This window comes from Manis javanica, chromosome 16 (assembly GCF_040802235.1).
Source record: "Manis javanica isolate MJ-LG chromosome 16, MJ_LKY, whole genome shotgun sequence".
In the NCBI taxonomy this organism is placed as follows: domain Eukaryota; kingdom Metazoa; phylum Chordata; class Mammalia; order Pholidota; family Manidae; genus Manis; species Manis javanica.
In genome coordinates, this window is record NC_133171.1 from 19,188,711 (window position 1) to 19,211,249 (window position 22,539).

Sequence of the window (22,539 nt, forward strand, 5' to 3'; positions counted from 1 at the left end):
GTTGAAGTCCCAATCCCCAACACGATGGTATTTGGAAATGAGGGTCCGGACGTGTGGGTGGGGCCCTCACGACAGGTGAGTATCCTTACACAAGGAGACCCCTGTAACGTGGCTTATCTCCCCCACTCCTTCCATGGGAGGGTGCCTGGGAAAGAAGGCCCTCTAACCAGGAAGAGAGCCCCCGCCAAAACCCAGTCACATGGGCACCTGGCCTCCGACTCGAGTCTCCAGAGCCATGGAAATGCATTTCTGCTGTTTATGCCTCCCGTTCCTGGGAACACGCTGTGTGGCCTGAGCTGACTTCACAACACCATCTCAGGGACACAGAACTTCGAGCCTGTGCCAGGCGGGCTCTAAAGTGGGTACAGACCAGGCTGACTCTGAAGATGAACTCACGGGTAAGAGAATAAACCAGTGTGACCTGCAGCTGCGGTGCAAACCCCGTGTGAGTGTGTCGGCGTGGGCTCCACACCCGAGTTCCCGCCACAGTCTCACAGAGCATTAGTGGTGATCACTCGGCTATGAGCGCTGCCTCCCTCTGCAGGTCCACAGCCTTCAACAGGTATGAAACACTCCTAAAAATACACCAGGTCTCCCACTGAACCTCACACACACACACACCCCAGCGCACACAGAGGGACCTCAGCCCCAGCCGGGGCTTGCAGGGTTGTAGAGCGCCACCTTTCATACCAAATAGGACTTAAAAGGCTGCAGGAAAGTCGTTCTACCACCTCCAGGGGGAAGAGGACCCGCCTGCACCCTGTGCTCACTGTATATTTCTTGGCTGCTCTGGGCTCCGGCCCCCTCCTCATCCCCAGGAGGTTGTGCTCATGAACTAACTTCAGCAGCTGCTCCATGACCTTCCCGCAGGCCTGTCCCGGGGCTCCCCAGAACCCCCGGGCCCACGGGGGTTGAGTGAGCAGAGAGCAGAGGGTGAGGGTGAACGCAGGCAGCCTCTCTCAGCCCCCCAAGGTCCGGTTTAGGTTGGGGTACCCACCTGAGTCCGGTTCCACATCACTGAGGCTCTCGAGTGGCCCAGCTTATTCCTGCAGGGCCCCCTGTCATAGTGTCTCAGGAAGATGTCATTCTGAAAAACAGAGGGAGGGGCGTCAGCAGACAAGCCGCTCTGAACTGAGACACGCATGCGAACCACACCAGGTCCCCTCAGCGGTAGCAAAATCTCTTTCAGGCGGTAATGATGGCCGCTGGGAATCCCAAGTCCACAGTCTTTACAGAGTCTATCTCAGGAGTTCAATAAATCACTGAGTGAGAACAGATCATAATCAATGAGAATCTTGACTGAGTCTAAATAAGATGAGCGACGCGACTGAAGATGCTCAAAAGGAGCTCAGCGCAGGTGCACCCGGGGTGTGGGGCGGCGAGCGAGGCGGCGTGCGCCGGGACGCAAACGCCAGGGACACGATGGGGAAGAGGCGAACCCAGGCGTGAGGTGCGAGACAGCCATGAACCAGAGGCGGAGACACAGAGGAGAAGGCAGAGATGGGGGGAGGCCTCCAGGCCGGAGGCAGGGGCTCGGCGGAGAGAAACAACACAGCCATGAGCTTGGCTGGGAAAATGATGGCCACACTTGGGACACGATGAGCCTGGGAAATACTTGAGATATTCCAGCAGCACTGCTCCAACGGCAGCTGATACACACAGATCTGGATTTTGGATAAAAGACTTGGGAATCAGTGTATATGGGGTGGAGGAAACTGCTGAAGGACACGCGATCCCCCAGGGAGAGAGCGCAGACCAAGCAGCAAAGAGGATGTGGAACACAGACATTGAAGAATGGGTCAGAAAGAGGCTGGAAAGGGAACTGAGAAGCAGTCAGAAGTGAGGGCATCATGGAAACAGAGGTGTCAAGATGCCAAAGGCAGCAGAGAATGTAGGCGAGGTGAGGGCTGAATATCCTTGGGTTCTGTCCACAAGACATCACTCAAAGCTCCGGAGCAACATGGCAGTCTGAGTACACAGCTACATGTGGAGGGAAGTGTCGGCAGCAAGAGGTGGTTGTGCTCTCTGAGGCTTGGCTTCTAAGGGAAGGAGAGAAACAGAGTGGCAGAAAGGGAAAGACGCGGGCTCGCGCACCTTCAAGGGGGACGCACTTCCATGCACGGATGAATCAGGTGGAGGGAATTCACAGGACAGAGAAGAAATGACTGAAAGGGACAAGTCTGTGAGGTTCCCAAAGCAGAAGATTAAGAACATCTCATCCTCTGAAAGAACAGGGGTGACAATCTGACAGGGGTAAACTCAACACCCCAGCAATCACTCTGGTGTCTGTCTCAAGCTTGGCTTCTGGGCCATCAGCCTCCCGCTGGCCTGTGCTCTGAGACTTTCCTATAAACAAAGATCGGCAGCACATCTGAAATAGGACACGGGTCTAGGCTGCAAAAACATTACTACCAATAAGCCAATGCCTCTGGCCAAAACTGAGCAAGTGAGATCTCAAAAAACAAAATGACAAGAAAAAGATGCTTCAGTATTTGAAGTCTGCGTATGCAGCCATTTAACATCTGTACCATTTTACCCTGAGGACCAGAGCAGTCCAAGTAATAGAACAGTGTGTTCTTTGCAACACCATACCCCAAACACATCTCGGCCAAAGGATGGAGAGCTCTGGCACACATATTTACCTCCTTACACTCTGGCCTCCTAAAGAGATCCTCATGGGCTCAGCCTCCTTGTGGATATGAACCCAATTAATATCCTGGTTAAACCTGAATGGAAAAAAACCCTTCTTTCATTTGTAAAGCATAAGAGATGCATAATTAGCTAAGTCCTCATGTGGAGTTACAATAGGTCTCAAATATCAACTGTAATTATATTCCAAGGGGTTATGATAAATAGACTTTTTTTTTTAACCATGAGAACATTTCTTTCAATGTGAGCTGCTTACAGAGCCTCTAGAGTCTAAAATGTCAATTTTCTTCTCCCCAGTTTATACCTTTTCTGGAAACACTGAAATCAAGCTGATTAAGATTCTTACCCATAGATGTCATCCTAACAACTGATCTGATTTTCAGTGAAAAATCAGGCCTGTGGCCAGCACGCATCCCATGGTAATGGCACACTCATTTGTGAGTGTTTGTGATGCTAACGCACTACACAAACGCTTATGGAATAGAAGCAAGGAAACAATTAAAATGAAAAGCCGATTAAAGAATCACTACCTGTGACTGCAGGCTACGCTGACATGACATATTTCAAAGGTCCAAACCACCAGAATAGGGAATGCCTATATGTAACTTAGGCTACTCCCAACTTCAAAACCCTAGAATTGAAATAAAACCTTCTCACCAATCCTTCACGTTCGTGACCTTGTAACTCTGAGGCCACCATGAGCCCGGCCCAGGGCTGAACGAAACTGCCGCTGAGCTTGGGAAGGTGTGCTTCGTGAACGGTGACGGGGGATGAATGCGCAGGGCCCTCCTGTGGGAAGGGAACCCTAGCAAGACTCCTGCTCGCGCCAGGAATGAGATGGTCATTTAAAAGATACCGTTGAAAAGCCTCTTTCTTCATAAATTCAAAAAGAAGTAAACAACCTACTGTGGTAGGCAGAACTGCTCCCCTACAGAGGCCCATGGCCGGATCCTCAGAGCCCGGGAGTGTGTTACCTTACGTGGCAAAAGAGACTTCGCACGTGTGATTGAATCAAAACCTTGAGATGGGGGAGAGTGTCCCATGCTACCCAGACATGTCCAATCTCATCACAAGGGTCCTTAAAGGCAGAGCAGCTCTCCCAGCCATGGGCAGCGGGAGCCGGGCTGGGGCAGGAGGGCCGGCAGATGCGACAGTGCTGGTGCGCAGCTGGGGAGCTGGGCCCTGAGCCAAGGGATGCAGGCAGCCTCCGGAAGGCAGAGGAATCCACCCCTAGAATCCAGAAAAGAAGGCAGCCCCCTGATTTTAATCCAGGGAGACCCCTGTCAGACGTTTAGATACAGAACTAGAGATAGTAAGCGTGTTGTTTGAAGCCACTAAGCTTGTGGTAATTTGTTACAACAGCAACGCAAGAGGGGCACAGTAGTAATCCTTCCCGTCACATACGAGACAGCGCCCCCGGAGCAGGAAACGCCCGACAGGAAAGCTGATCCTGAAAGCTAAGGTGGGCAGCTGAGGCCATCAAGGAGAGGCGTCAGATCCCTACAGGAGCAGGCCTAGCAAGTGTGATCATGATAAATACATTTCTACTCGATATTTTCAAAGGAAAGCCTGCCAGGTCCTGGCTGTCACACGGGTACGGTTCGGAGAAGGGCCTGAGAGCCCCAGGGACTCACGTCCAGGTTCTGGAGGCAGTACCAGCAGAACGTGTGCTTGCAGTTCTTACACATCATCTGCGCGCAGCCCTCATTGCGTTCGATGTACACCCGGCACACGGGGCACGGCTTAATGGGGGCTTCTGCGTCCATGCCAAAGAGGGCCCTGGGAGCAGAACGGGCGACACAGGACAGGGTAGAGGTTACAAATGCAACCTGACTTTTTAAAAAGCTAGATCAGGATGATGCACACTGACCAGGGCTGTGGGACGAGCGGGCCAGATACGATCAAACTGTTAAACGATGCCCTTCTAGATGCGAGCCTGAATTCCTAGGGTCCCGGATGGGCAGGTGGTGGGCACCTCATTCTCTGGGCTTAATTCACTTCCAAGGAAAAGGGTGGGGGTAAAAATAGGAGAGACACAGACTACGAGCTGTTCAGTTAACTAAGGACAAAAAGACTGTTAATTTATTTTTCTTTGGCTCTGAGTGAATTATACAGTTGTATTTTCCACAGCTGATTAAATTCATTGTTTTGCCAAATTAGGGTTTCACTCCCTGAGCACATGTCGTCTGAATAAAAAGTGCAAGAAGTCTGCTACTCGGCAGAAAAAACTAGCTCAGGATCTAACGGAACACGATAATCTGAAGATGTGTCCAAATAAACAAATGGAAGAGGTTGGAGGGAGTCAATAATCAATAGTTTAAAATAAATATGCCCAATGTCATTGAAAAGACCTGCTCCAAGCAGAGGAACCGGCCAGCACAGGGTCCCAGCCTAAGGAGCATGTAAAATAGTGGGACAAACGGGGCAGAGGGAGGCCAGGTGAGCCGGGGCCCCACCCGGCACACAGAGGCATCCCGTTCACATGTTGGCATTTCCAGGATCACACGCGGTCCTCACAGTAACCCACAGTGTAGCGGGACACTTACTATTTTAATTTCCTCCTTTTTTTTTTTTTTCAAATGGACAAACAGACCCAAAGAGGCTGAGTGCGTTGCGTGAGGTCCCACAGACACCCAGAGACAAGCCCGAGCCCCACCTTCCCTCCTGCGGGTCTGTGCAGCGCCCGGTGAGCCCGGGGCCCCAGGGCCGGGCAGTGAGAGCGCCGAAGGCCGTGGCCCAGAGAGGTCACCCTGCCCATTAGGAGACCTCGTCTTCCTCTCACGTGTTTGGTCTGTGACCAACGCAGCACTGTGGCTGGTGGCGCGACTGCTCCTGAAAAACAGCCCCACGGGCACTGAAGTGGGGGTGGTGAGGCCGACCGCACCGCGACAGGTGCTTCTGTTCCAGCTGACGCAGAACAACACAGCCTCGAGCAAAGCCAGGGGTGCGACACAAAGGGCTCTCGTCCGGGCCCTGCTGCCGTACAGCCCTCACTGCTCCTCCTCATGCCAAAATGCCACAACCTCGGCCGTGGCACCACGTGTGCAGAGGGAGGCTCTGTCCTCTGGCACCTATGGATTTGGCACTGTGCTGCACGCAACGTTGCCCTGTCTGCTGCCATGGGCTCACAGGACTGGCACCACTCACGGGCTGGCAGCTTAGGTAAAAAAATAATTTCTGTGCCACTTTATAAGAGGAAGAATGAAGAATATCAATAGGAGACGATTATGGTACCTAAGCAAATGGCTGTGGACAAATCAGGACTTTGTACAGAGAACCAGTGGACTGTGTGCCTCTCCATCTAAAGAGAAATCACAGCTCATTACAAACTCGGACTCGAGCAGTATCTGGAAGATTCTCCAGGGGTAAATAACTCAAATCCCTTTAGAAATGTTTTTTTGGGTTGCTATTATTTTTATATTTTGGTTATTCTACACTCACCCATCCTGAGACACTTCTGAAGAAAGTTCCATGTGGTGATAACTAATCTGTAAATTCCATCAGAAGATAACTCCTCCAAGCAACCTATTCAGGGTTTCTGAGCCAAGCAGGGAGTAGTCCCAAGAACAAGTTTCCTTCTTACCCATGCTCTGTTGGCAGGGCAACGGGCTGGCTGTCTCTGCAGGAGCCATCCGCATGCCACGCGTCCTTGCAGCACGAGCAGAACTTCCGCTGGCACGCAGGGCACTCCACCAGCACAGGCTGGCCCGGCTCGCTGGGAGGCACGGGGCAGACGGTCTGACAGTCTGCGGCGGGACACCACGTCCGGCAGGGGTCCAGGTGAACCTCTACAGCGCAAAGAGAGGAAATGTGACGGCCCGTGTGCCTGGCGTCCAGGCTCAGGCCCCCTTCCCTTCATTCATTCTCCTTCGAGGCTGACACTTAGGGGAGCTTAGGACAGCCGCAGGTGGTTTCTATGCTTGGTCCTCGCCATGGATGCAGACCTAGGAGGTCACACGTCTCAGAGCAGGTGCCACAGGAAGGGCCCCCGTCGCCCTCGTGAACGGAGAAGGCGTGGTCTGTCCCACCAAAACGGGCAACACTTTTGGAATATTTCTTACCTTTCAGCACTCAAAATAGGCAAAAATCTCAAAAGTCCCCTCTACAATTATTTTGGGTACTAGGAGGAAAACGACATGAAGCTCCTACCAAAGCAAACGAGGAAAGGATTCATGAAGGAGTTTGTACTGTCAGGCACTGAGAAGTAGGTATGAGGTTTCTCCTGTTGTTTAGAGATAAATTAAAGACCAAGCCTCAGCCAAGAAGTCTGAATAGCTGTCGATTTGGATATTCTGCCGCCTCAGCAATAGGCTAGGTAAGAGCAGACCCAAACGCTGAGGGTCAGTCATACACCCCATCAGCCACGTCCCCGGGGCACGCAGGACAGGTGGGGCCGGGGTGGACAGCTGTCGTTCAAGTGCTTACAGATCTTGTTCAGTTTTCAGTTTCTATTCAATAACGGTCACCCCATGTTGTCATGATATAATGTGACCTTTAAGAGTATATATCATGTGGAAAATTATGTTACTGGAGGGGTAGAGTAGCCCTTTGTCTCTGAAGCAATGTATTTTGCAAATTATGAACTGATGAGATTCTAATTTTAAATCTCCTCAGGCTTGTGATTCTTGGAAATTTTCATGCAGGAGGCAAACAACCCCAAAGGGTGGTGCAAAAAAGGAAATGAAGACATTAAGTATGAGCTTAGTTTTAAAGGCAATAATTTTATAAATTTAGTATCGGGGGAAAAAAGCCTGAAGGATTCCAGTAAATACTGTCTCCATTAATGTCTCACCTAGAAAATACAACAATTAGACTCGTGCTTGTGATAGGTTTTCATTCAAAAATAGCATCCTTTGCTGTTCCCTGCAGCTGAAAGCATCTAGGCTACCGCTAGTAACAGTGGGCAGATGCCCTCTTCCGACAAGGACTGCTCCTCATGTGGCATCTACTTTATACAGGGGATTGAAGCATCACGTCCAAGATGACCATTAAAGCCTTTCCAACCTGATGATTCTAGCACATTCCATAGGTGAAGACATGGAAATGCATGCATGTAAATAGACATAAAATACATAACACATACATTATCCTGTAGAAAAACCTTGTCTACCATAATAATAATAAATTATTTTCTATCATTAACTTTTTAAAAAAGTTAACACATTCTGCTAGATCTATAAAGCTTTTATGTAGGCACGTAGACAAATGATGTACCATCCACGAAGTTGAACACTATGTAGCTTAAGAAAGACTAAGGTGAATTGATACAACTGTATGGAGAGATCTCTCAGATACATTGCTAAGCCAAAAAAGTATATTGAGGAAGAGTTTGAACCATGTTTACAAAAATATGTATGCAGAGAAATGCATTCTAACACTTCCAGAAGAATATCCATGAAACATAACAGGCGGTATCCTGGAGTAAAGGGCAGGGGTTGCCAGAGGAGGTAAAGATTTGCTTTATTATTAAGCTTGAATTAAAGGGAAAAAAAACAGGAATAAATAGAAACAAACTTTTATCATTTTAAAAGCTAATTTTAAAAAAGCTACTTTCAATCTGGCACGTGAGCAACAGATTAATAAAATAATTCTGGAACTGAGCTGTCCTCTGGAAAATCATTTTCTTTTTATAATACTGAAACATATTCACATTTCCCATGTTTCACCTTCTTCTCCACATATATAGTTCTCATTCTATGCTTTTCCTTCCTCCTAAAACTCCCCTCTCTTCTTCACCAAGTCATAGCCTATCCAGTCTTAAAGGACCTACTTCTATGCGTTTGCCTTAATTTTGCTGTCACAAAGTCCACATCTTGTCATTGCCGCTCTCCATTTATTCCCTGGAAGTAGCCTGTCTCTCTTTAAAATTGTACACGAGGGCTATTTCCTATTCTATGCATGTGCCCCAATATACCTGACACAGACATGGGAAGCTACCTATTGGTTTAAAGCAGTAAATCTGGGTTTTTCAAAAGCATAGCTACATAGTCCTCTGCAAACTATTAACTTATAATATGTACACTAATGGTAGCATCTTGAATTGCCTTGCACTGGAATGTATTTTTCACCCTCTTCTAGTCTCTCACCAACAATGTTAGTAGCAAGCACAGCCTACTAACATTAGACCGCAGATCTCCACCCACCTCAGCTGGGGCTTTCCACGTTTGGAAAGACATGAATTCAGCAAAACACAGAACTTTACATGCAGCACTTCCACAATTAAACCTCCTTTATGAAGTGTCACTTGTGAGGGCAACAGTGAAAAACTTCTCTAACATTAAAGTGAGTAAGAATTACCGCTTCTAGAACCCTATTGCATGTCTATGCTTCACATCCATGTCACTTCTCTTCTCCTCTCCACGCACTGGGTGAGCGATCCATGTTCACGGATTCTCGTTCCTATCCCAACATATCCTCCTTAAGTCTCTAAAATAAAGGTTTCATCCCAGCACATTCACAAACTGCTCTCTCAGACTTACGACTGACATCCCTCTGGTCATCCAGCAAATGTTTCTGAATCCATCTTACATCCAGTACTCTCCCTGTAACTGTCTCCTGTGTGATTTCTTGTGATAGGATGAAAATGAAGCAAATGTCTAATATTCATGGTGCCTTTGACAGACGACTGATTTCAGGGACTTGTTAGAGAACCTGGGCGTACAAAGATGAACTAAATAGAGACTTTGATCCTCAGGAATCTCACAGCATGAAAAGGGAAAAGGAGGTTTGCAATAAATGCAATGTGGACAAACCAGCAGAGTAGTAATGGTAACAAACAATGAAATAAATATCTGTGAGCAGCTCTTAGAGGTGGAGGTAAGGGATATTTAACATATGGGCTCTTAAGGTACAGAAATATTTTAATATACATGTTTTTATGCTTTTTTGTCTAATAACCACAGTGAAGTTTCCCCTTTTAATCATCTCTAAAATCAGGAGGTGAAACTGGTCCCTTGGAATCACAGTACAAAGCAGATGACACGTGCTGAGATGAGATACAAAGAAACTCATTAAAAAGAGTTAAGTAACACATAAACAGAGATTGAAAAATACAGTCCCTGGGATAGCAACTCTGTAGGCAGCCAGAGTTTGGAAGGTGTAAAGGGGAAAGACGAGGGTCCTTCCGGATGTCAGAATAAGGATCCTCATGAAGTCAGCAGTGAGCGAGGGTGGCGGTAGCCACACGCAGAGGCAGCCCCCACGGGCCCGCAGGAACCAGCCACATCCCTCCCCGGCTGCGCCCAGGGACATCTCACTGGCTGCTTGAAATCAGCGTTGTGGAGGTACTGACACCACAGAAACTGGCAAACACCATAACTGCACCTGTTTTTCCCCTGAAACACCTGTTTACCAACACATCACTAGCAGGCCAAGCTGAGAGTGAATAAATACACAAAACCGATTCCCACCCAGACAAGTTTGGAGCACCAGTGGGTGGGAAAGCGCGGAGCGGTGCTCACGCAGCACGAGGGCCTGTGGAGAGGCAGCAGGGACAGCCCTTCGGCCCGTCCGCCTCCCAACCGCTCCCACACCTGGAGACCCTGTATACAGGTACGCATTTACACCCAAAGTCACACCCACACCTGCACACAGCTTCTGAAGAGTATTTGGTTCTACGTACTAGTTTGCTGTTCATTCGTCACTTCTTGTACATCTGTCTGAATCTTCTACCCAGGGAGAGCTCCCCAGAGCACAGGCTGCTTCTCCCACTTGGAATCCCAGCACGTGACAGGCAGATATTTGAGGACCTTCCCATCAGGCTTCCAAGCACCCCTGACAGCCCCAGTCAGATGGGATCCGTCAGTACCTTCCTGTCTTCCCCAGCAGACCAAAATGTTTCTCTTTCAAGTACAGAGAAGGTCAGGGGAGCAAAGAGAGACCAGATATCTACTTATTGGGAGCAGAAAACAACTTCTGCACCCAAACACAGCCCTCTTCTCCCATCAGTCCCCGTCTTAAATAATTTAAATAAAAAGAGATCACCACTAGTCAGCCTGACACGACTCCTGGACAGAGGCCGTCAGCACAGGGGCGCCCGCAGCCACCGTACAGTGTCATCTGTTTCTGCAACCTTTGCTTTTGGACACAGGTGTTTTTCACATACGTGCACATATACCCAAGTTTGCCCTACAGCTTGTCCCAGGGCTTTCAAGTCCTGCTCTGGTTACCAAAGAGATCCTTGCCGAAGGAGCTGCGCCACTGTCCTCCTGACAAGCCATTAAAAACCGAATAAGTAACTATTCTGAGAAAAGAGACAAATTTGGTCAAACTCCTGAAGGTCCTCTCGGCTTTATATTTCTGTGTGAAAGTAAGGAGCAGAGAAAGTGAGTGAGGAGTTAAGGCAGAGCGCTGAGCAGGGACTCCGTTTCTCCCGCCGGAGCCAGAGACAGGGCAAAGAGATGATCTCATCCCTGTGGTCAAACAGGACACGTAAGGTTCCACAGAAATTGACGGAGGAGTTTCTGAATGAGGAAAAACAGTGCACTGATGCCTCTGGGTCTGAAGGCACAAAGAATACTTACAGATTTGGTTTTCTCTGCCTTCTCTATTTTTGATTCATGACAGACCCCCTCAGCCCAAATGCACACCTCCACTCTTTCAACTGGGTAACAATTTGGTCAGAACTGTTAGAGACAGGGAGCCTCGGGGATTGTCACATTCGTGAGAACCAAATGACACAGAGCACACGACTTCTGCTTTTGAGGGTTATTTACAGCTGTGCATTTTTTTTTTAAATCCCATTTAAGTCTATAGGTTAGAAACAAGAAAAAGAAGCCAATCTTGGTACAGCATGGAGAAGACAAGTAATGACTCGATAGCACCTCACTACCCTGACAGACAGCGACTGCAGTGGGATGATGGGGGGGAGGAGTTGACCGCATGGGTGAATGTCGAGACCACAGCGGTGCTCATGTGAGACCTTCGTGAGATTGTATATCGATGGTCTGTTTTTAAAAAAGGGACAAAAGAAAAACAAGTCAATCTACACATGGTTTTGATCTGAAAGATTTCCAACTTGTTTCCAAATAACTCAAAGGATGTGATTTACACGTGTAATAAGGCAGTCGGATTTCGCAAGGAGCTGCGTGAGCAGGGGGAAGAGGTGGCGGCGTGGGGGCAGCCCTGGGGGGCCCGATCGCGGGGGGCGATGGTACGGCCTGAGCAGGATGGGAAGCCGGGAGGGGGGTGCCGTCCTGACCAGGGGCTGCCGTCACACAACCGCCAATTTCAGAACATCACTCTGGCTACTGTCGGAAGAATAGATGGTAGCCTAACAAAGTGGCAGCAGAGAGCTCTATTAGGAGGCTTTGGAGAGATCCAATCCAAGATGACACATCAGATTATATGTTAGAAGGGGAAGTGCTGGAAATTTACAGCATATTTTGAAACCATCAGGATTTCCTAGTAGAGATGCGGCTGGACACAGTCATCATTAGTCAACAACAGCCAACCTGGGAAGATGCTTGGGACACAGGATTAGTTGAACAAATGAATGAAGCGACGTAACAGATATGTAAGAAAGAGTATCTGTAGGTCACCTCCCTATGGTGATGAAGGACAATGGCTACACTGCCGGGCTCCATATTGTTCAGCCCTGCACCCAGGTATTTCTGCAGAACAGAAACAATTATTCAGAGACCCTTGTACAGGGCATCTTGGAGTCCCCTGGAGAGGAGCTTCCCCGTGGAACAGGTGTGGCCAGAAGACACTGAAAAGGTATTTGAGCACAGCGGTCTTTCTTATTGCCCTGCAACCCAGCTCCTACAATAGCAGTTATAAGGTAAAGTCAACATAACTAAAAGAATTGTAATTTTTAAAATCAGAATTCCAACATGCCACTAAGAGCACAGCTTTGCTTTCCGTCCCTCAGGTAAGAGTGGGCCTCAAGTGGGGCCTAGAGGCCAGATCAGCAGAGGGGGAAGAATCGCCGAAGGGGCATCAGACGCTGGCAGGCCTCCCCCGAGCCCAGGCCAAGGCGCAGGCCGACGGGCCCGGGACGGGAGGCTGCCACCACGACGTGAGCAGGCGCGGCCCTCTCTCTCTCTCCTCCACACCGATGATCTGGGAGGAGTCAGGGGCGAAGAGGAGCCCCGCAGCATTCATGGGAGATTTTCAAAAATAATTTTTATTACTATTATTATGAATTCAATTATACCTCCTGACTTCTGGCCTAGGAAACACAATTATGTAGATAAGCAAAATGCCCAACTATCCAACAAGTGTCTTCCCCTTTCAAATTTCTATTCCAAAATTGGAAGAAAGTGAACCCATGCAGTCTACTGATTTCTTCCGCACCAGCCAGTGATGAAAGCTTCCTGTAGCTGTGCGACCGGGAAAAGTTCAGAAATCTAGAAAAAGAGAAACCAGGGCCTGTGTAAATCAGCTCCCAACACTTTTCTATGAACATCATTTAAAAGTGATTAAATGTGATATGCTTTCATCAGAGACAGACAAATTCACGGACTTGTGCTGGAATTTACTTACAAAAACTAGAAATGATTACTGATGAAAAGGCCCATGACTATTTGATCTTAAGATTCTGCTTCCTTGTGCAAATTACGCAAGGCAGGAAATGCTATTTAAAACTATTTTCTACTTCTGTATTCTGACAATTACTGGGAAATAGACATATTCAAGAAAATAGAGCTGTCCCGGACCTGAGGTCCATGTCTGACTCCAGTGATGTCAGTTTTCAAAAACTGAACTCAAAACCCTTGATTTTCCCTCCTGGAACTATCAGCACCGGATAGAGAGAGTCTGCTTTTTGCTTTTTACTCTGTTGTATAATCTCCTAACTAACATGAGCGGTTTTTCTGCCATCTTCGACCATTGTGAGGCTGAGCCCAAAAAAGATGTCACGTGAATTTTTATTATTGTAGGAAACACCATGCATGCAAGCTAATGTAATTATCAGCTGAAATAAGTCAAACTGTTTTAACTTTTAAGACCCACTGCATTTTTAAATATGCCAAAGTTAATTTGCTTTCTGATATCTCAAAGAACAAAGGTCTTTTTAACCGCAGATGGTTAAAATGCAATTAAACTAAAATGATCAGAATTAACATGTGCCACTATAAACATACTCAAACAGAGGTGGCCATCAGCTGGGGGTTGCTCTCAGGACAGCTGAAGAAAACCACAGAATTTCCAACTTGGAAACAACTTCTGAGGTTATCTAGTCTCACAATGTTGTATTAAGACCCACAGAAGTTAGGAGTTTGCGTGATCCGTGGTTAGTGAGCATATGATAGGGTCAGGCCTGTTGTACTCCTAGAATACCATTCTCTGTGTAAACACATAATCACGTTCTTAAATAGATTTTCATTTTCACTACCACCACAGGAACCTTTTCTCTCTTAAACAGCAACAACTCTGAATGCTTCGTGGCAGTAGGTCATGACCTCCTTGCAGGTGATGGGGGGCGGCCTCACGCCCGGATGAGAGTATTCTGTGTGAAGGAAACTGATGTAGGAGGTGGCACAAGGAATAAGCATCAATCATCAGGCTTCTGTGTGACTATCTAGAATCTAGGACAGGAAGGGTGGAAACCTGATGGAAAAGACTGGGATTACAATGAAAAGAAAACACAAGTGATATTATTATTCGATACACTCTGTCCAAGATAGGATCTGGATTCTGCAAGATGCTTTCTTAGTTCAGTCTAGAAAACAGGAAAGAGTGGATCTGTTGTTGGTGGTGAGGAATGACAGCAATAACAATAACGGCAGCAATCATTCACTGGATGTGCGCCGCGGCAGCCACACAGCAGCCACGCGTTTACTCGTCACGGCAGCCCCAGGGCCATCGGCCCATTACCGTTCCCACTCCACGGATGAGGAAAGGGAAGTGCACACGGGCAGCAGAACACGCTGACTGTGTGCTTCTCATCTAGGCCCCTTTGGAGATCTCACCCTGCCTGCAGATAAATGTCTCTTCTTGCAGATATTTCAGTTTTTCAGAGGAAAGCTGAAATATGTGGAGAGTGCTGTCTTAGACTGAAAACTGATCAACAAGAAAGGCCTGGATGGTAAAGCAGAGGAAGTGTGGAGCTGAGAGGTGTCATCCTCTGAAGGCACAGAGCACCTTAGGGAGGATGCGAGAGGCTCAGTCATGTCTACCCCCAGAAAAGCAGGCTCAAAAAGAAGACACCCACACACAGAAAAGAATGGGCTTGTGACCAGACACTACGAAAAGGAAGATAACTAGTGAGAGACGGGAGGTGTTAAAAAACAAAACTGAATTGATGGTAGGTCATTAAGTATTGCGCAGTCTCAACAAGGATGAAGAAACCATGTAACTATGCATGGAGCTCTGATGAAACAGAACCTCACCGATCAGAGACAAGGGATGCAGGATCAAGAGGAACAAACTTCCCATTAAAAAAGATGTCACGGGAATGAAATGAACGGCGTAGGGAATACAGTCAATAATATTGTAATACCTTTGTATGGTGGCAGATGGTAAGTGCACAGAGTGTGGTGAGCATTTTGTAATGTACGTGATTGTTAGATCACTCGTGCACATGAAATCAATATAATATTGTGCATCAATGATACTTCATTAAAAAACAAGAAGAGATGGGGTGGGAGCGTCTCACCACAGACAAATGAAAGAACAAGATGAAACCCAAAGAGCCACCCCGCAAATGCTGAGTCTCACACTGAAAGGAGGCTTGTGAAAAATGCTGAGAACAAAAGGACTTTCGAAGAGAGATGGAACCACAGCATAACGTGGCATCTGGAACTGTGCGTGGCACACAACAGACGCTCCGTGCGTAAGTAAGTACACACTGAATCCAGAGTGGAAGAGAGTAGGGTGAACAGGTCACCGGAGAGCAAGTTCCTGTTCTACTTTACTTTTTTTTAACGAAGGAGAACCACACAGCACTAAGCCATCTGTAATAGTTTCTCAGACTATGTGACAATACAAATGTCTAAGACCAGGCCCATTAACCTACCAAGAACGGATGCGACCTGCAGTTGTTGGATGGCAAACAGGGTCACAAAAAATAGGAAAAGTTACTTAACGATCAGAGGTGGATAATCTTAACCCAATTCCCAAAAGAGCTATTTTGAAAAAGAAGATGCTGGAAACGAGAGACAAGCAAAATCCTAGCATTAATCGTCAGGCGTGTGCTTGGAGAACCAGTAGAAAGTGAAGCAGTAATCGGGAACGCATGCTACGCGCAGTGTTCCCTGTCCTTTGTTAACACTGGAAGGCTGACACAGAGAGGGAAAGCCACAAACACTGCAGTGGCCAAAGGAAAAGTCACAGACGGATGGAAAGTGGATTCATACAATGACCAATCCATGCCAAACGGCGTTTCTCTGCTTTGTGTAAACGGTGATAACTTAGGCCTATTCCTATTCAAAAGATTCTTTTCCCCACAAAGACTTAGATGAAAACAAAGACATAAGAGGCAAGCTAATCATAAATGTAACATAAAGCAGAGGACAGAACAGGATGATGAACTGAAAACAGGTTTTAGTTTAGTTCTAATGAAAAGAACTAGGTAGGCAGTAAGAATTGGACAAAACTAATGATAGTTTTCATAACTAAGATATAGGGATGCCACTGATCTGATTCTGCATTTTTTTCAGGGCAACACCAATCTCTACAATTCTGTCTCAGGGCTCAGCCAATGAGTTTCACTTTCTGCCAATTAGTCATTTAACCTATTCGTGCTATTAATATTTAGTGCATCTCAAGATACCCCTCTGAACAGTTCCACATAACACATTCTTATGGTATGGACCTCAAAGTCACCCAGCTGGTAACTCTTGAGTTTCAGATGGATGTGAAGTCTATTATGTAAAGAAGGGATAACAATTTAGATAAACATTATCCCAATCAAGTAAATTCCATGTTGCACTGTATTAATTTAAACTTACTCTTGGGATGTCTATTTTGTAATAAGAATTATTTATAATGAAGAGCTGCACAGTTACAAACTGCCTTCCAAACTCACCTAAGATCAAAATGTGTCTGGGCCTTGGTTTCTTTTTTTTTTATAAAATGAGGGAATTGAACCAAATTATCACCAGACTTAAAATACTTCCAAATTTAATGTACTGCCATACTACACAACTATAAAAACATATGATTAGATTTATATTAAATTACAGAGTTATACAGTTTGGCAGTTTCTCCAAAGCTCAACATAGAATTACTGTATGACCCAGCAATTCCACTGCTTAGCTATTAACCCAGAAGAATTGAAAGCAGGGACTCAAACAGATACTTGCAGCACAGCATCACTGCAGCACTATTCATAACAGCTAAAACGGTAGAAGCGATCCAACTGTCCATCCACAGGTGGCTGGATAAGCCAAAGGTGGTGCAGGCATACAATGGAATATTATTCAGCCATGAAAAGGAATGAAGCTCTGATACATAACACAACATAGATGAACCTTCAAAACATTTTACTAAGTGAAATAAGCCAGATATAAAAGGAAAATATCATGACTCTTCCACTAACATGAAATATCTAAAATAGGAAAATTCACACAACAGAAAGCAGATTAGACTGCTAATCTGGGGCTGGGGGAAGAAGGGAACAGGAGTTATGATTTAAATAGCCGTTGAGTTGCTGTTTGGGGGATACATGTTTTGGGAATAGATGGTGGTGATGGTTGCAGAGCACCATGAACGTTCTTAATGCCACTGAATTGTAAGCCTAAAATGGGTGGGATGGTAAATTTCGTTATATATATTTTACCCCAATAAAAAAATTACAGGATTTAAACATTTCTATAGGTGAGGAAGCTTAGGTACAATCTTTATGATCCTAGACAAATCTCAACCTCTGCCTTTTCAGTTTCTTCATCTATAAAATAGGAATAATAAAATCAACTGTCAATTCATGGGATCTACAGTAGGGAACTTGTGAGAAAAAATTAATTCTACATATGAATAAAACTATCTGATCAATTTACAGTGCATGGATGCAAGACCACCTAAAGACTGGCTCCAAAGCCTGCCCGACTTGACCGTAACCATACCAAATATATTATCACATTGAATGAAGACATAAGCCCATGAGAAGGAGAGCTGCCCACTTCAAGAACCTCAGAAAGTCCCAGGCACTCAGCAAAGTGTGGGGACATCTGCCTAAGCCCCATCTGGGGAGGAGTAAGAGTCCTGGCCAATGACCGCCATGTGCAGCCTGGCCAAAGGGACTGGATGCTTCCTGTGGAGGCGATGTGGCTCTGGACACAGTTCCAAGCATGCTGCTAAGTGAAAGACGTCAATCTGAGAAGCCGACATACTGTTTGACTCCAGCTCTGCGACATTTGGAGAAGGCACGGTAAACAGGTCACTATTTGCCGGGGCTGGAGGACGAATAGGAGAGTACAGAGGATTTCTGGGCCGAGAAGCTCCTCTGCATGATACCATCATGGCAGACCCAAGCTCACAGACTATACACACCAAAAAACAAAAAAAGTGGCCAGTTAACTTCAAGCGTTCTAATCCCACTGACAAGGAGACAGGCATAATCCCTCTTGCAGTGTGAGGATATATCGCAGAGAATGTCATGGTATCTCATCTTGGAGAAAGGGGACAGGAGAATATTGAATATACTTCAGTATAAAAGGTGCTACTCTTATTAGTGTGTTCATTACAAACAACTGCTGATACGTGGGACTCTGAGACACAGGAATCACTCAAGGAAGTGCTTTGCACGTATTAATTCATTTAAGACTCATCCCAATCCCATGGTATACAGACTATTCTTATCTTCATTTTGCAGACAATGAAGGAAACTGAAGTACAGAAATTGAGCAACTTGTCCAAGGTCACACAGCCAGTAAAGGGTGGAGCCTGCTTCCCACCCAGGTTCTTAACCACTATTGTAAAAATACACTGAAAATTTACATTCATTAATGGGAGCCGACCCACAGAAAGCTTTAATTCCTGGTACTATTAGAATTTGCCCAGTTAATTAGAAAAAGGATTTGTACCTAATGAGTTTGTCTGTGAAATGTGAGCACCTGTACCAGCTGGGGCAGAGGGATGACTGGGGAGGAGGCTGGTGGTCCTGGGAGAGGAGGGGTGCAGAGGTGCCAGGAAACACTGTGATTGGGCCAAGCTCCCGCAGCTGCGTAGGACAGGCGAGAGTTACAGGGCTCACCATTTAAAAAGAGGCCTGAAATCCAATCTAAGTCCTCTGACTGTCCCCAGGTAAGAGCCCACGAGCCAAGAGCCACATCCATCACAGGGTAACTTCACGGAATGCCTATGTTCCAATAGCAACTTATTTTTATAACAGAGAATATTGGGGTAAAGTTGGAGCGTGGCAGGGCAAATGCCTGGCACCATCACCACCTTTGGCTATCACATTCAATAAATCAGCCCCTGGTGCCACGGCGTTCAGTCTCATCAGCCCACACGGATGGATTCAGGAGGGCCAATGCAAGGCCAGTGCTGACGACCCCACCATGAATTTCTCTGCTTAGCTTAGAATTCACACAACACACATGCCTCAGGCAGTCTCTTCATCCACTAAACGTAAACCTCGTCTGGCTATCAAATCTGATTCCATGTTCAACAACATTCTCACTGTTCTAGCCTCTGATCTGTGTCTTCCTACAAGGTAAGTGCAGTTAAGTCATCGAGTCCAAGCATATGTTTAGTGAATCCCACCTTAATATAGACCAGCCTTGCAAATTCCGTTAAATGACCTACCCACGAGAAAGGCACCTGCCTTCCGCAAGCTGCAGGAGAAGCAGCCTTCGCCCCAGGGAGTGAGCGCCGCGTGCGACCACCTACAAGCGTCCCGCCCTCGCGCCTTCCACGCTCTGCACGGCCTTCCTTCTTTTCTCACCTGACGTTATCCGCCGGCATATTGCAAACATCCAATGAGTTAAAGGTCACTGTGTTGCCAGAATTACTGGCACATGATAGATAAGTGTGTTCATTTTTCCCCTACCCTTACCTCTGGATTTTATTAATCCAGATTCAAAAGTTAGCAATCAGAAAAGTGTATGTAATAAGAGTTTTATTTTATACACTCAACGAGTCTATGCCAGACCTGTGAGTTCTAGGTGAAACAATTTTCTCCCACCCAGATATGGAAAAACAGACCATTTTGATCAAGAATTTACAGGGTGCGACAGCAGGGAAAGGGATTCTGAAGTGCATGCGAAGCCAAAAGAAGTAAAAAAAATAATTCCTATAGATAAAATTTCCAAATACTTAGAAAAGCTATAAAATTACTCTACGTCCAACGTCAAAAAGAAAATCAGTCCAAGACAATGTAAATCGCATTGGAACGACACAGCCACTTCTCTGATCACAAATGTGGTATCAAAAGACTAATGGTGAATATTATAAGGAGCAGTAAAAGTGTTTGGGCTGATTACTGTTTTGAAGTGATCTTCAAGACTGGGAAAACTGCTGGTAAAGCCCATGTTCGAGGGTCACTTTCTTCTGTCTCACTGTTATTATGAAATTGCACAACTTTTGGGAAAGTTCTCTCACATGAGCCAAATTAAAAATACAAAACACCAACATAAGGAAAGTTCTATTTCCTGCTGGTCTGCATTTTTTTCTGGCTGTGGCTGAGGAAGTTGAAGCTCTGTGTTGAAGTCACCCTCTCCCCCTTTGGGGGGCCTTCATGCCTTGCTGACAGCCCACAGCTGCCTTCCCCTCTCAGGCAGGTCAGCGTAACAATGACACGTGTGAAGCCACATGCACCGCCAGGATGAGGAGGACACATACATACCTCGTTCAAATTTCAACCGCTGATAAAGCTGGAACTGATCCACAGGAACCAGACAGGCAACCTGAAAGCAGAGGCATTGGAAAGAAGAGATTCCAGTCAGCGCAGAGCCCAGGGCTACCAGTCTTTCATGATCTCTCCTTTCTCGGCGAACTGGGTCCCCCCTATACCCGTTGTCTGCAAACTTCTTTCTCTCTACACCGTCACACAGCGGTCCCCGAACCAGCCCGTCCTCTGCCACGGCTGGAATCACCACGGCTCGAGGCACACGTTGGAGATCTCACCGACCACCTTCCATTCTTTTATCAGCACAGACTACGACCAGGCAACCAAATCTGGGGGCTTCCCAAATTATTTGTACACATACATGAAAGATGCTCCTTTTTTCTCCACATTCATTTAAGAAATTTTTAAGAGATTATCCCAGTAGCTTGAGGACCCTCAAAAACTAAGGTCAGGCAGATGTGCCTCAGGAATTATAAAAACTTCATTAGTTATCAGTAGTACCTTCTAAGGCATGTAAGGATCATTTCTTCAGACAAAAATCACTTCATAGAGTCCTTGGTGATCACTCATTGCCAGCCATGCTCTGGCAGAAAAAAAATGCCTAAGATATTCCTTGTGGCTAGGCTCCGATTTCCATTTCAAATGGAAATATGAACTAAAGGTTTACTAGCAAACAATGATTTATACCCAAACAAACGACATTTCAGATTAATCATTTTTAAATTGCATTTCAAAGGCAGGAAAAGCTAACTGGTCTTAAACTGGCATTCTATAAATAATAATTCCATTGACATCAACTATATTGACATTACTTAAAAGATTTTCAACTGAAAAAAGAAAATCAAAGGATTTGATGCTAGGCTTCCAAACATGTAGCAAGTCGACACAGGTCACAGTCTTAGCCTTGATAATTCTGACTCTAAAGCATTACAATTTTTTTGGTGCAAAATATATACAGATGAAAGTTCTTGCAACTAATGGAAGGAAGTTGGCTTCAGGATACTGGAGTAAAAAAATAAGGCAGCAAAAATGGTATTTAATAAACATAATATATTTTAAAAGACATTCAAAATCTAATCCTCCTCCCCCCACCAAAAAAAAATCAGTTTGTTTATTTTTGCAAATGAATTAAATTAAGTTAGCTAAATTGTATCAAGAATCACAAAACAGGCAAGTTTAGTCTTTTCCACTCTGAGTATAGTAAAACATATACATTAAATTATGGCAACATTTTTCTCCAACTAGGAGAAAAATTTTGCATTTTCTCTGGCACCTTAAAAGAAAGCTCCCTGGCAATCACTATAAAAAAATTATGGTTAATTATATATGATGTGTATTCTACCATAATTTTTTTTTAAGTATGGTTAGCCTCTTACTATGCTGAGAGCCAGTTTTTTTTCATCTGTATAATACTACCAGGACCTCTTTCCTGAAAGACAAAGGTGCCTCAGATAAAAGGTCGAGTGGGGGACAGAAGGTGCCAGTGAGGGAAGGGATGGGAAGCAGTAAGGAATCGGAGACCAGTTCCTGACTCCGTCCTTGACTCACTTGTAGACAGAGGACAAATCATCTAACACTACTTCCACTCTGGGGCCAAGGTGACTTGGGGAATATCTTCTGGGCACAGGAGACCTCTGTAATATTCTATAAAGAGATTTTAACGCCTCCCCCAAGAAAAGCTTTTGAGGCCTTTGATTCTACAGACAGTGCTGTCCTCTACCTGCCCCAACCTAACAGAGTTCTGGACTGGTGAGGGCCTTCTTCAAACCTCTCAAAGTCAACCCCCAGAAGTCCTGACATTTCCAGTGACAAGCAATTTATATAACAGCTAAGTCAGATACAGTTTATGGAAGACAAAGGAAACAGGAGGTAAGAGATGTTAGACACAGATGAAATGCTAATGAGAAAAATGACAGAAATTAATTCAGTAAAAACAGTAAACAGTAGAGGTGGATGTTTGATTTCACATTAGAAAGACACATCTCATCAGCACACACATGACTGCCAACAGGGAAGTCAGAGATCTCTGGCGATTCTTTCCTTACTGTACTTTGACTCTTCTAGCTATTATTTTACAGGTCAAAAGTTTGTATGGAACTCAGCCTTAATAAGGCAAGTCATTTTTCTATTGAAGTTTGTGATCACAGAAAGTTAATTCT

The 22,539-nt window shown here is 45.8% G+C and overlaps 1 protein-coding gene across 7 annotated transcripts in view; it reads right to left on the reverse strand.

Annotated features, from left to right (window-relative positions):
• The window catches only part of RNF144B (ring finger protein 144B), a 343,986-nt gene that overhangs the window by 209,025 nt on the left and 112,422 nt on the right, over window positions 1-22,539 (reverse strand). For all 7 annotated transcript variants that reach the window (XM_073224046.1, XM_036994324.2, XM_073224044.1 and 4 more), the window contains 4 exons: window positions 20,378-20,438; window positions 6,233-6,437; window positions 4,284-4,428; window positions 998-1,087 (listed from right to left, as the gene is read on the reverse strand). In XM_073224046.1, coding sequence (XP_073080147.1) covers window positions 998-1,087; window positions 4,284-4,428; window positions 6,233-6,437; window positions 20,378-20,438 — 501 coding nt within the window. The remainder of the gene's footprint in view (window positions 1-997; window positions 1,088-4,283; window positions 4,429-6,232; window positions 6,438-20,377; window positions 20,439-22,539) is intronic.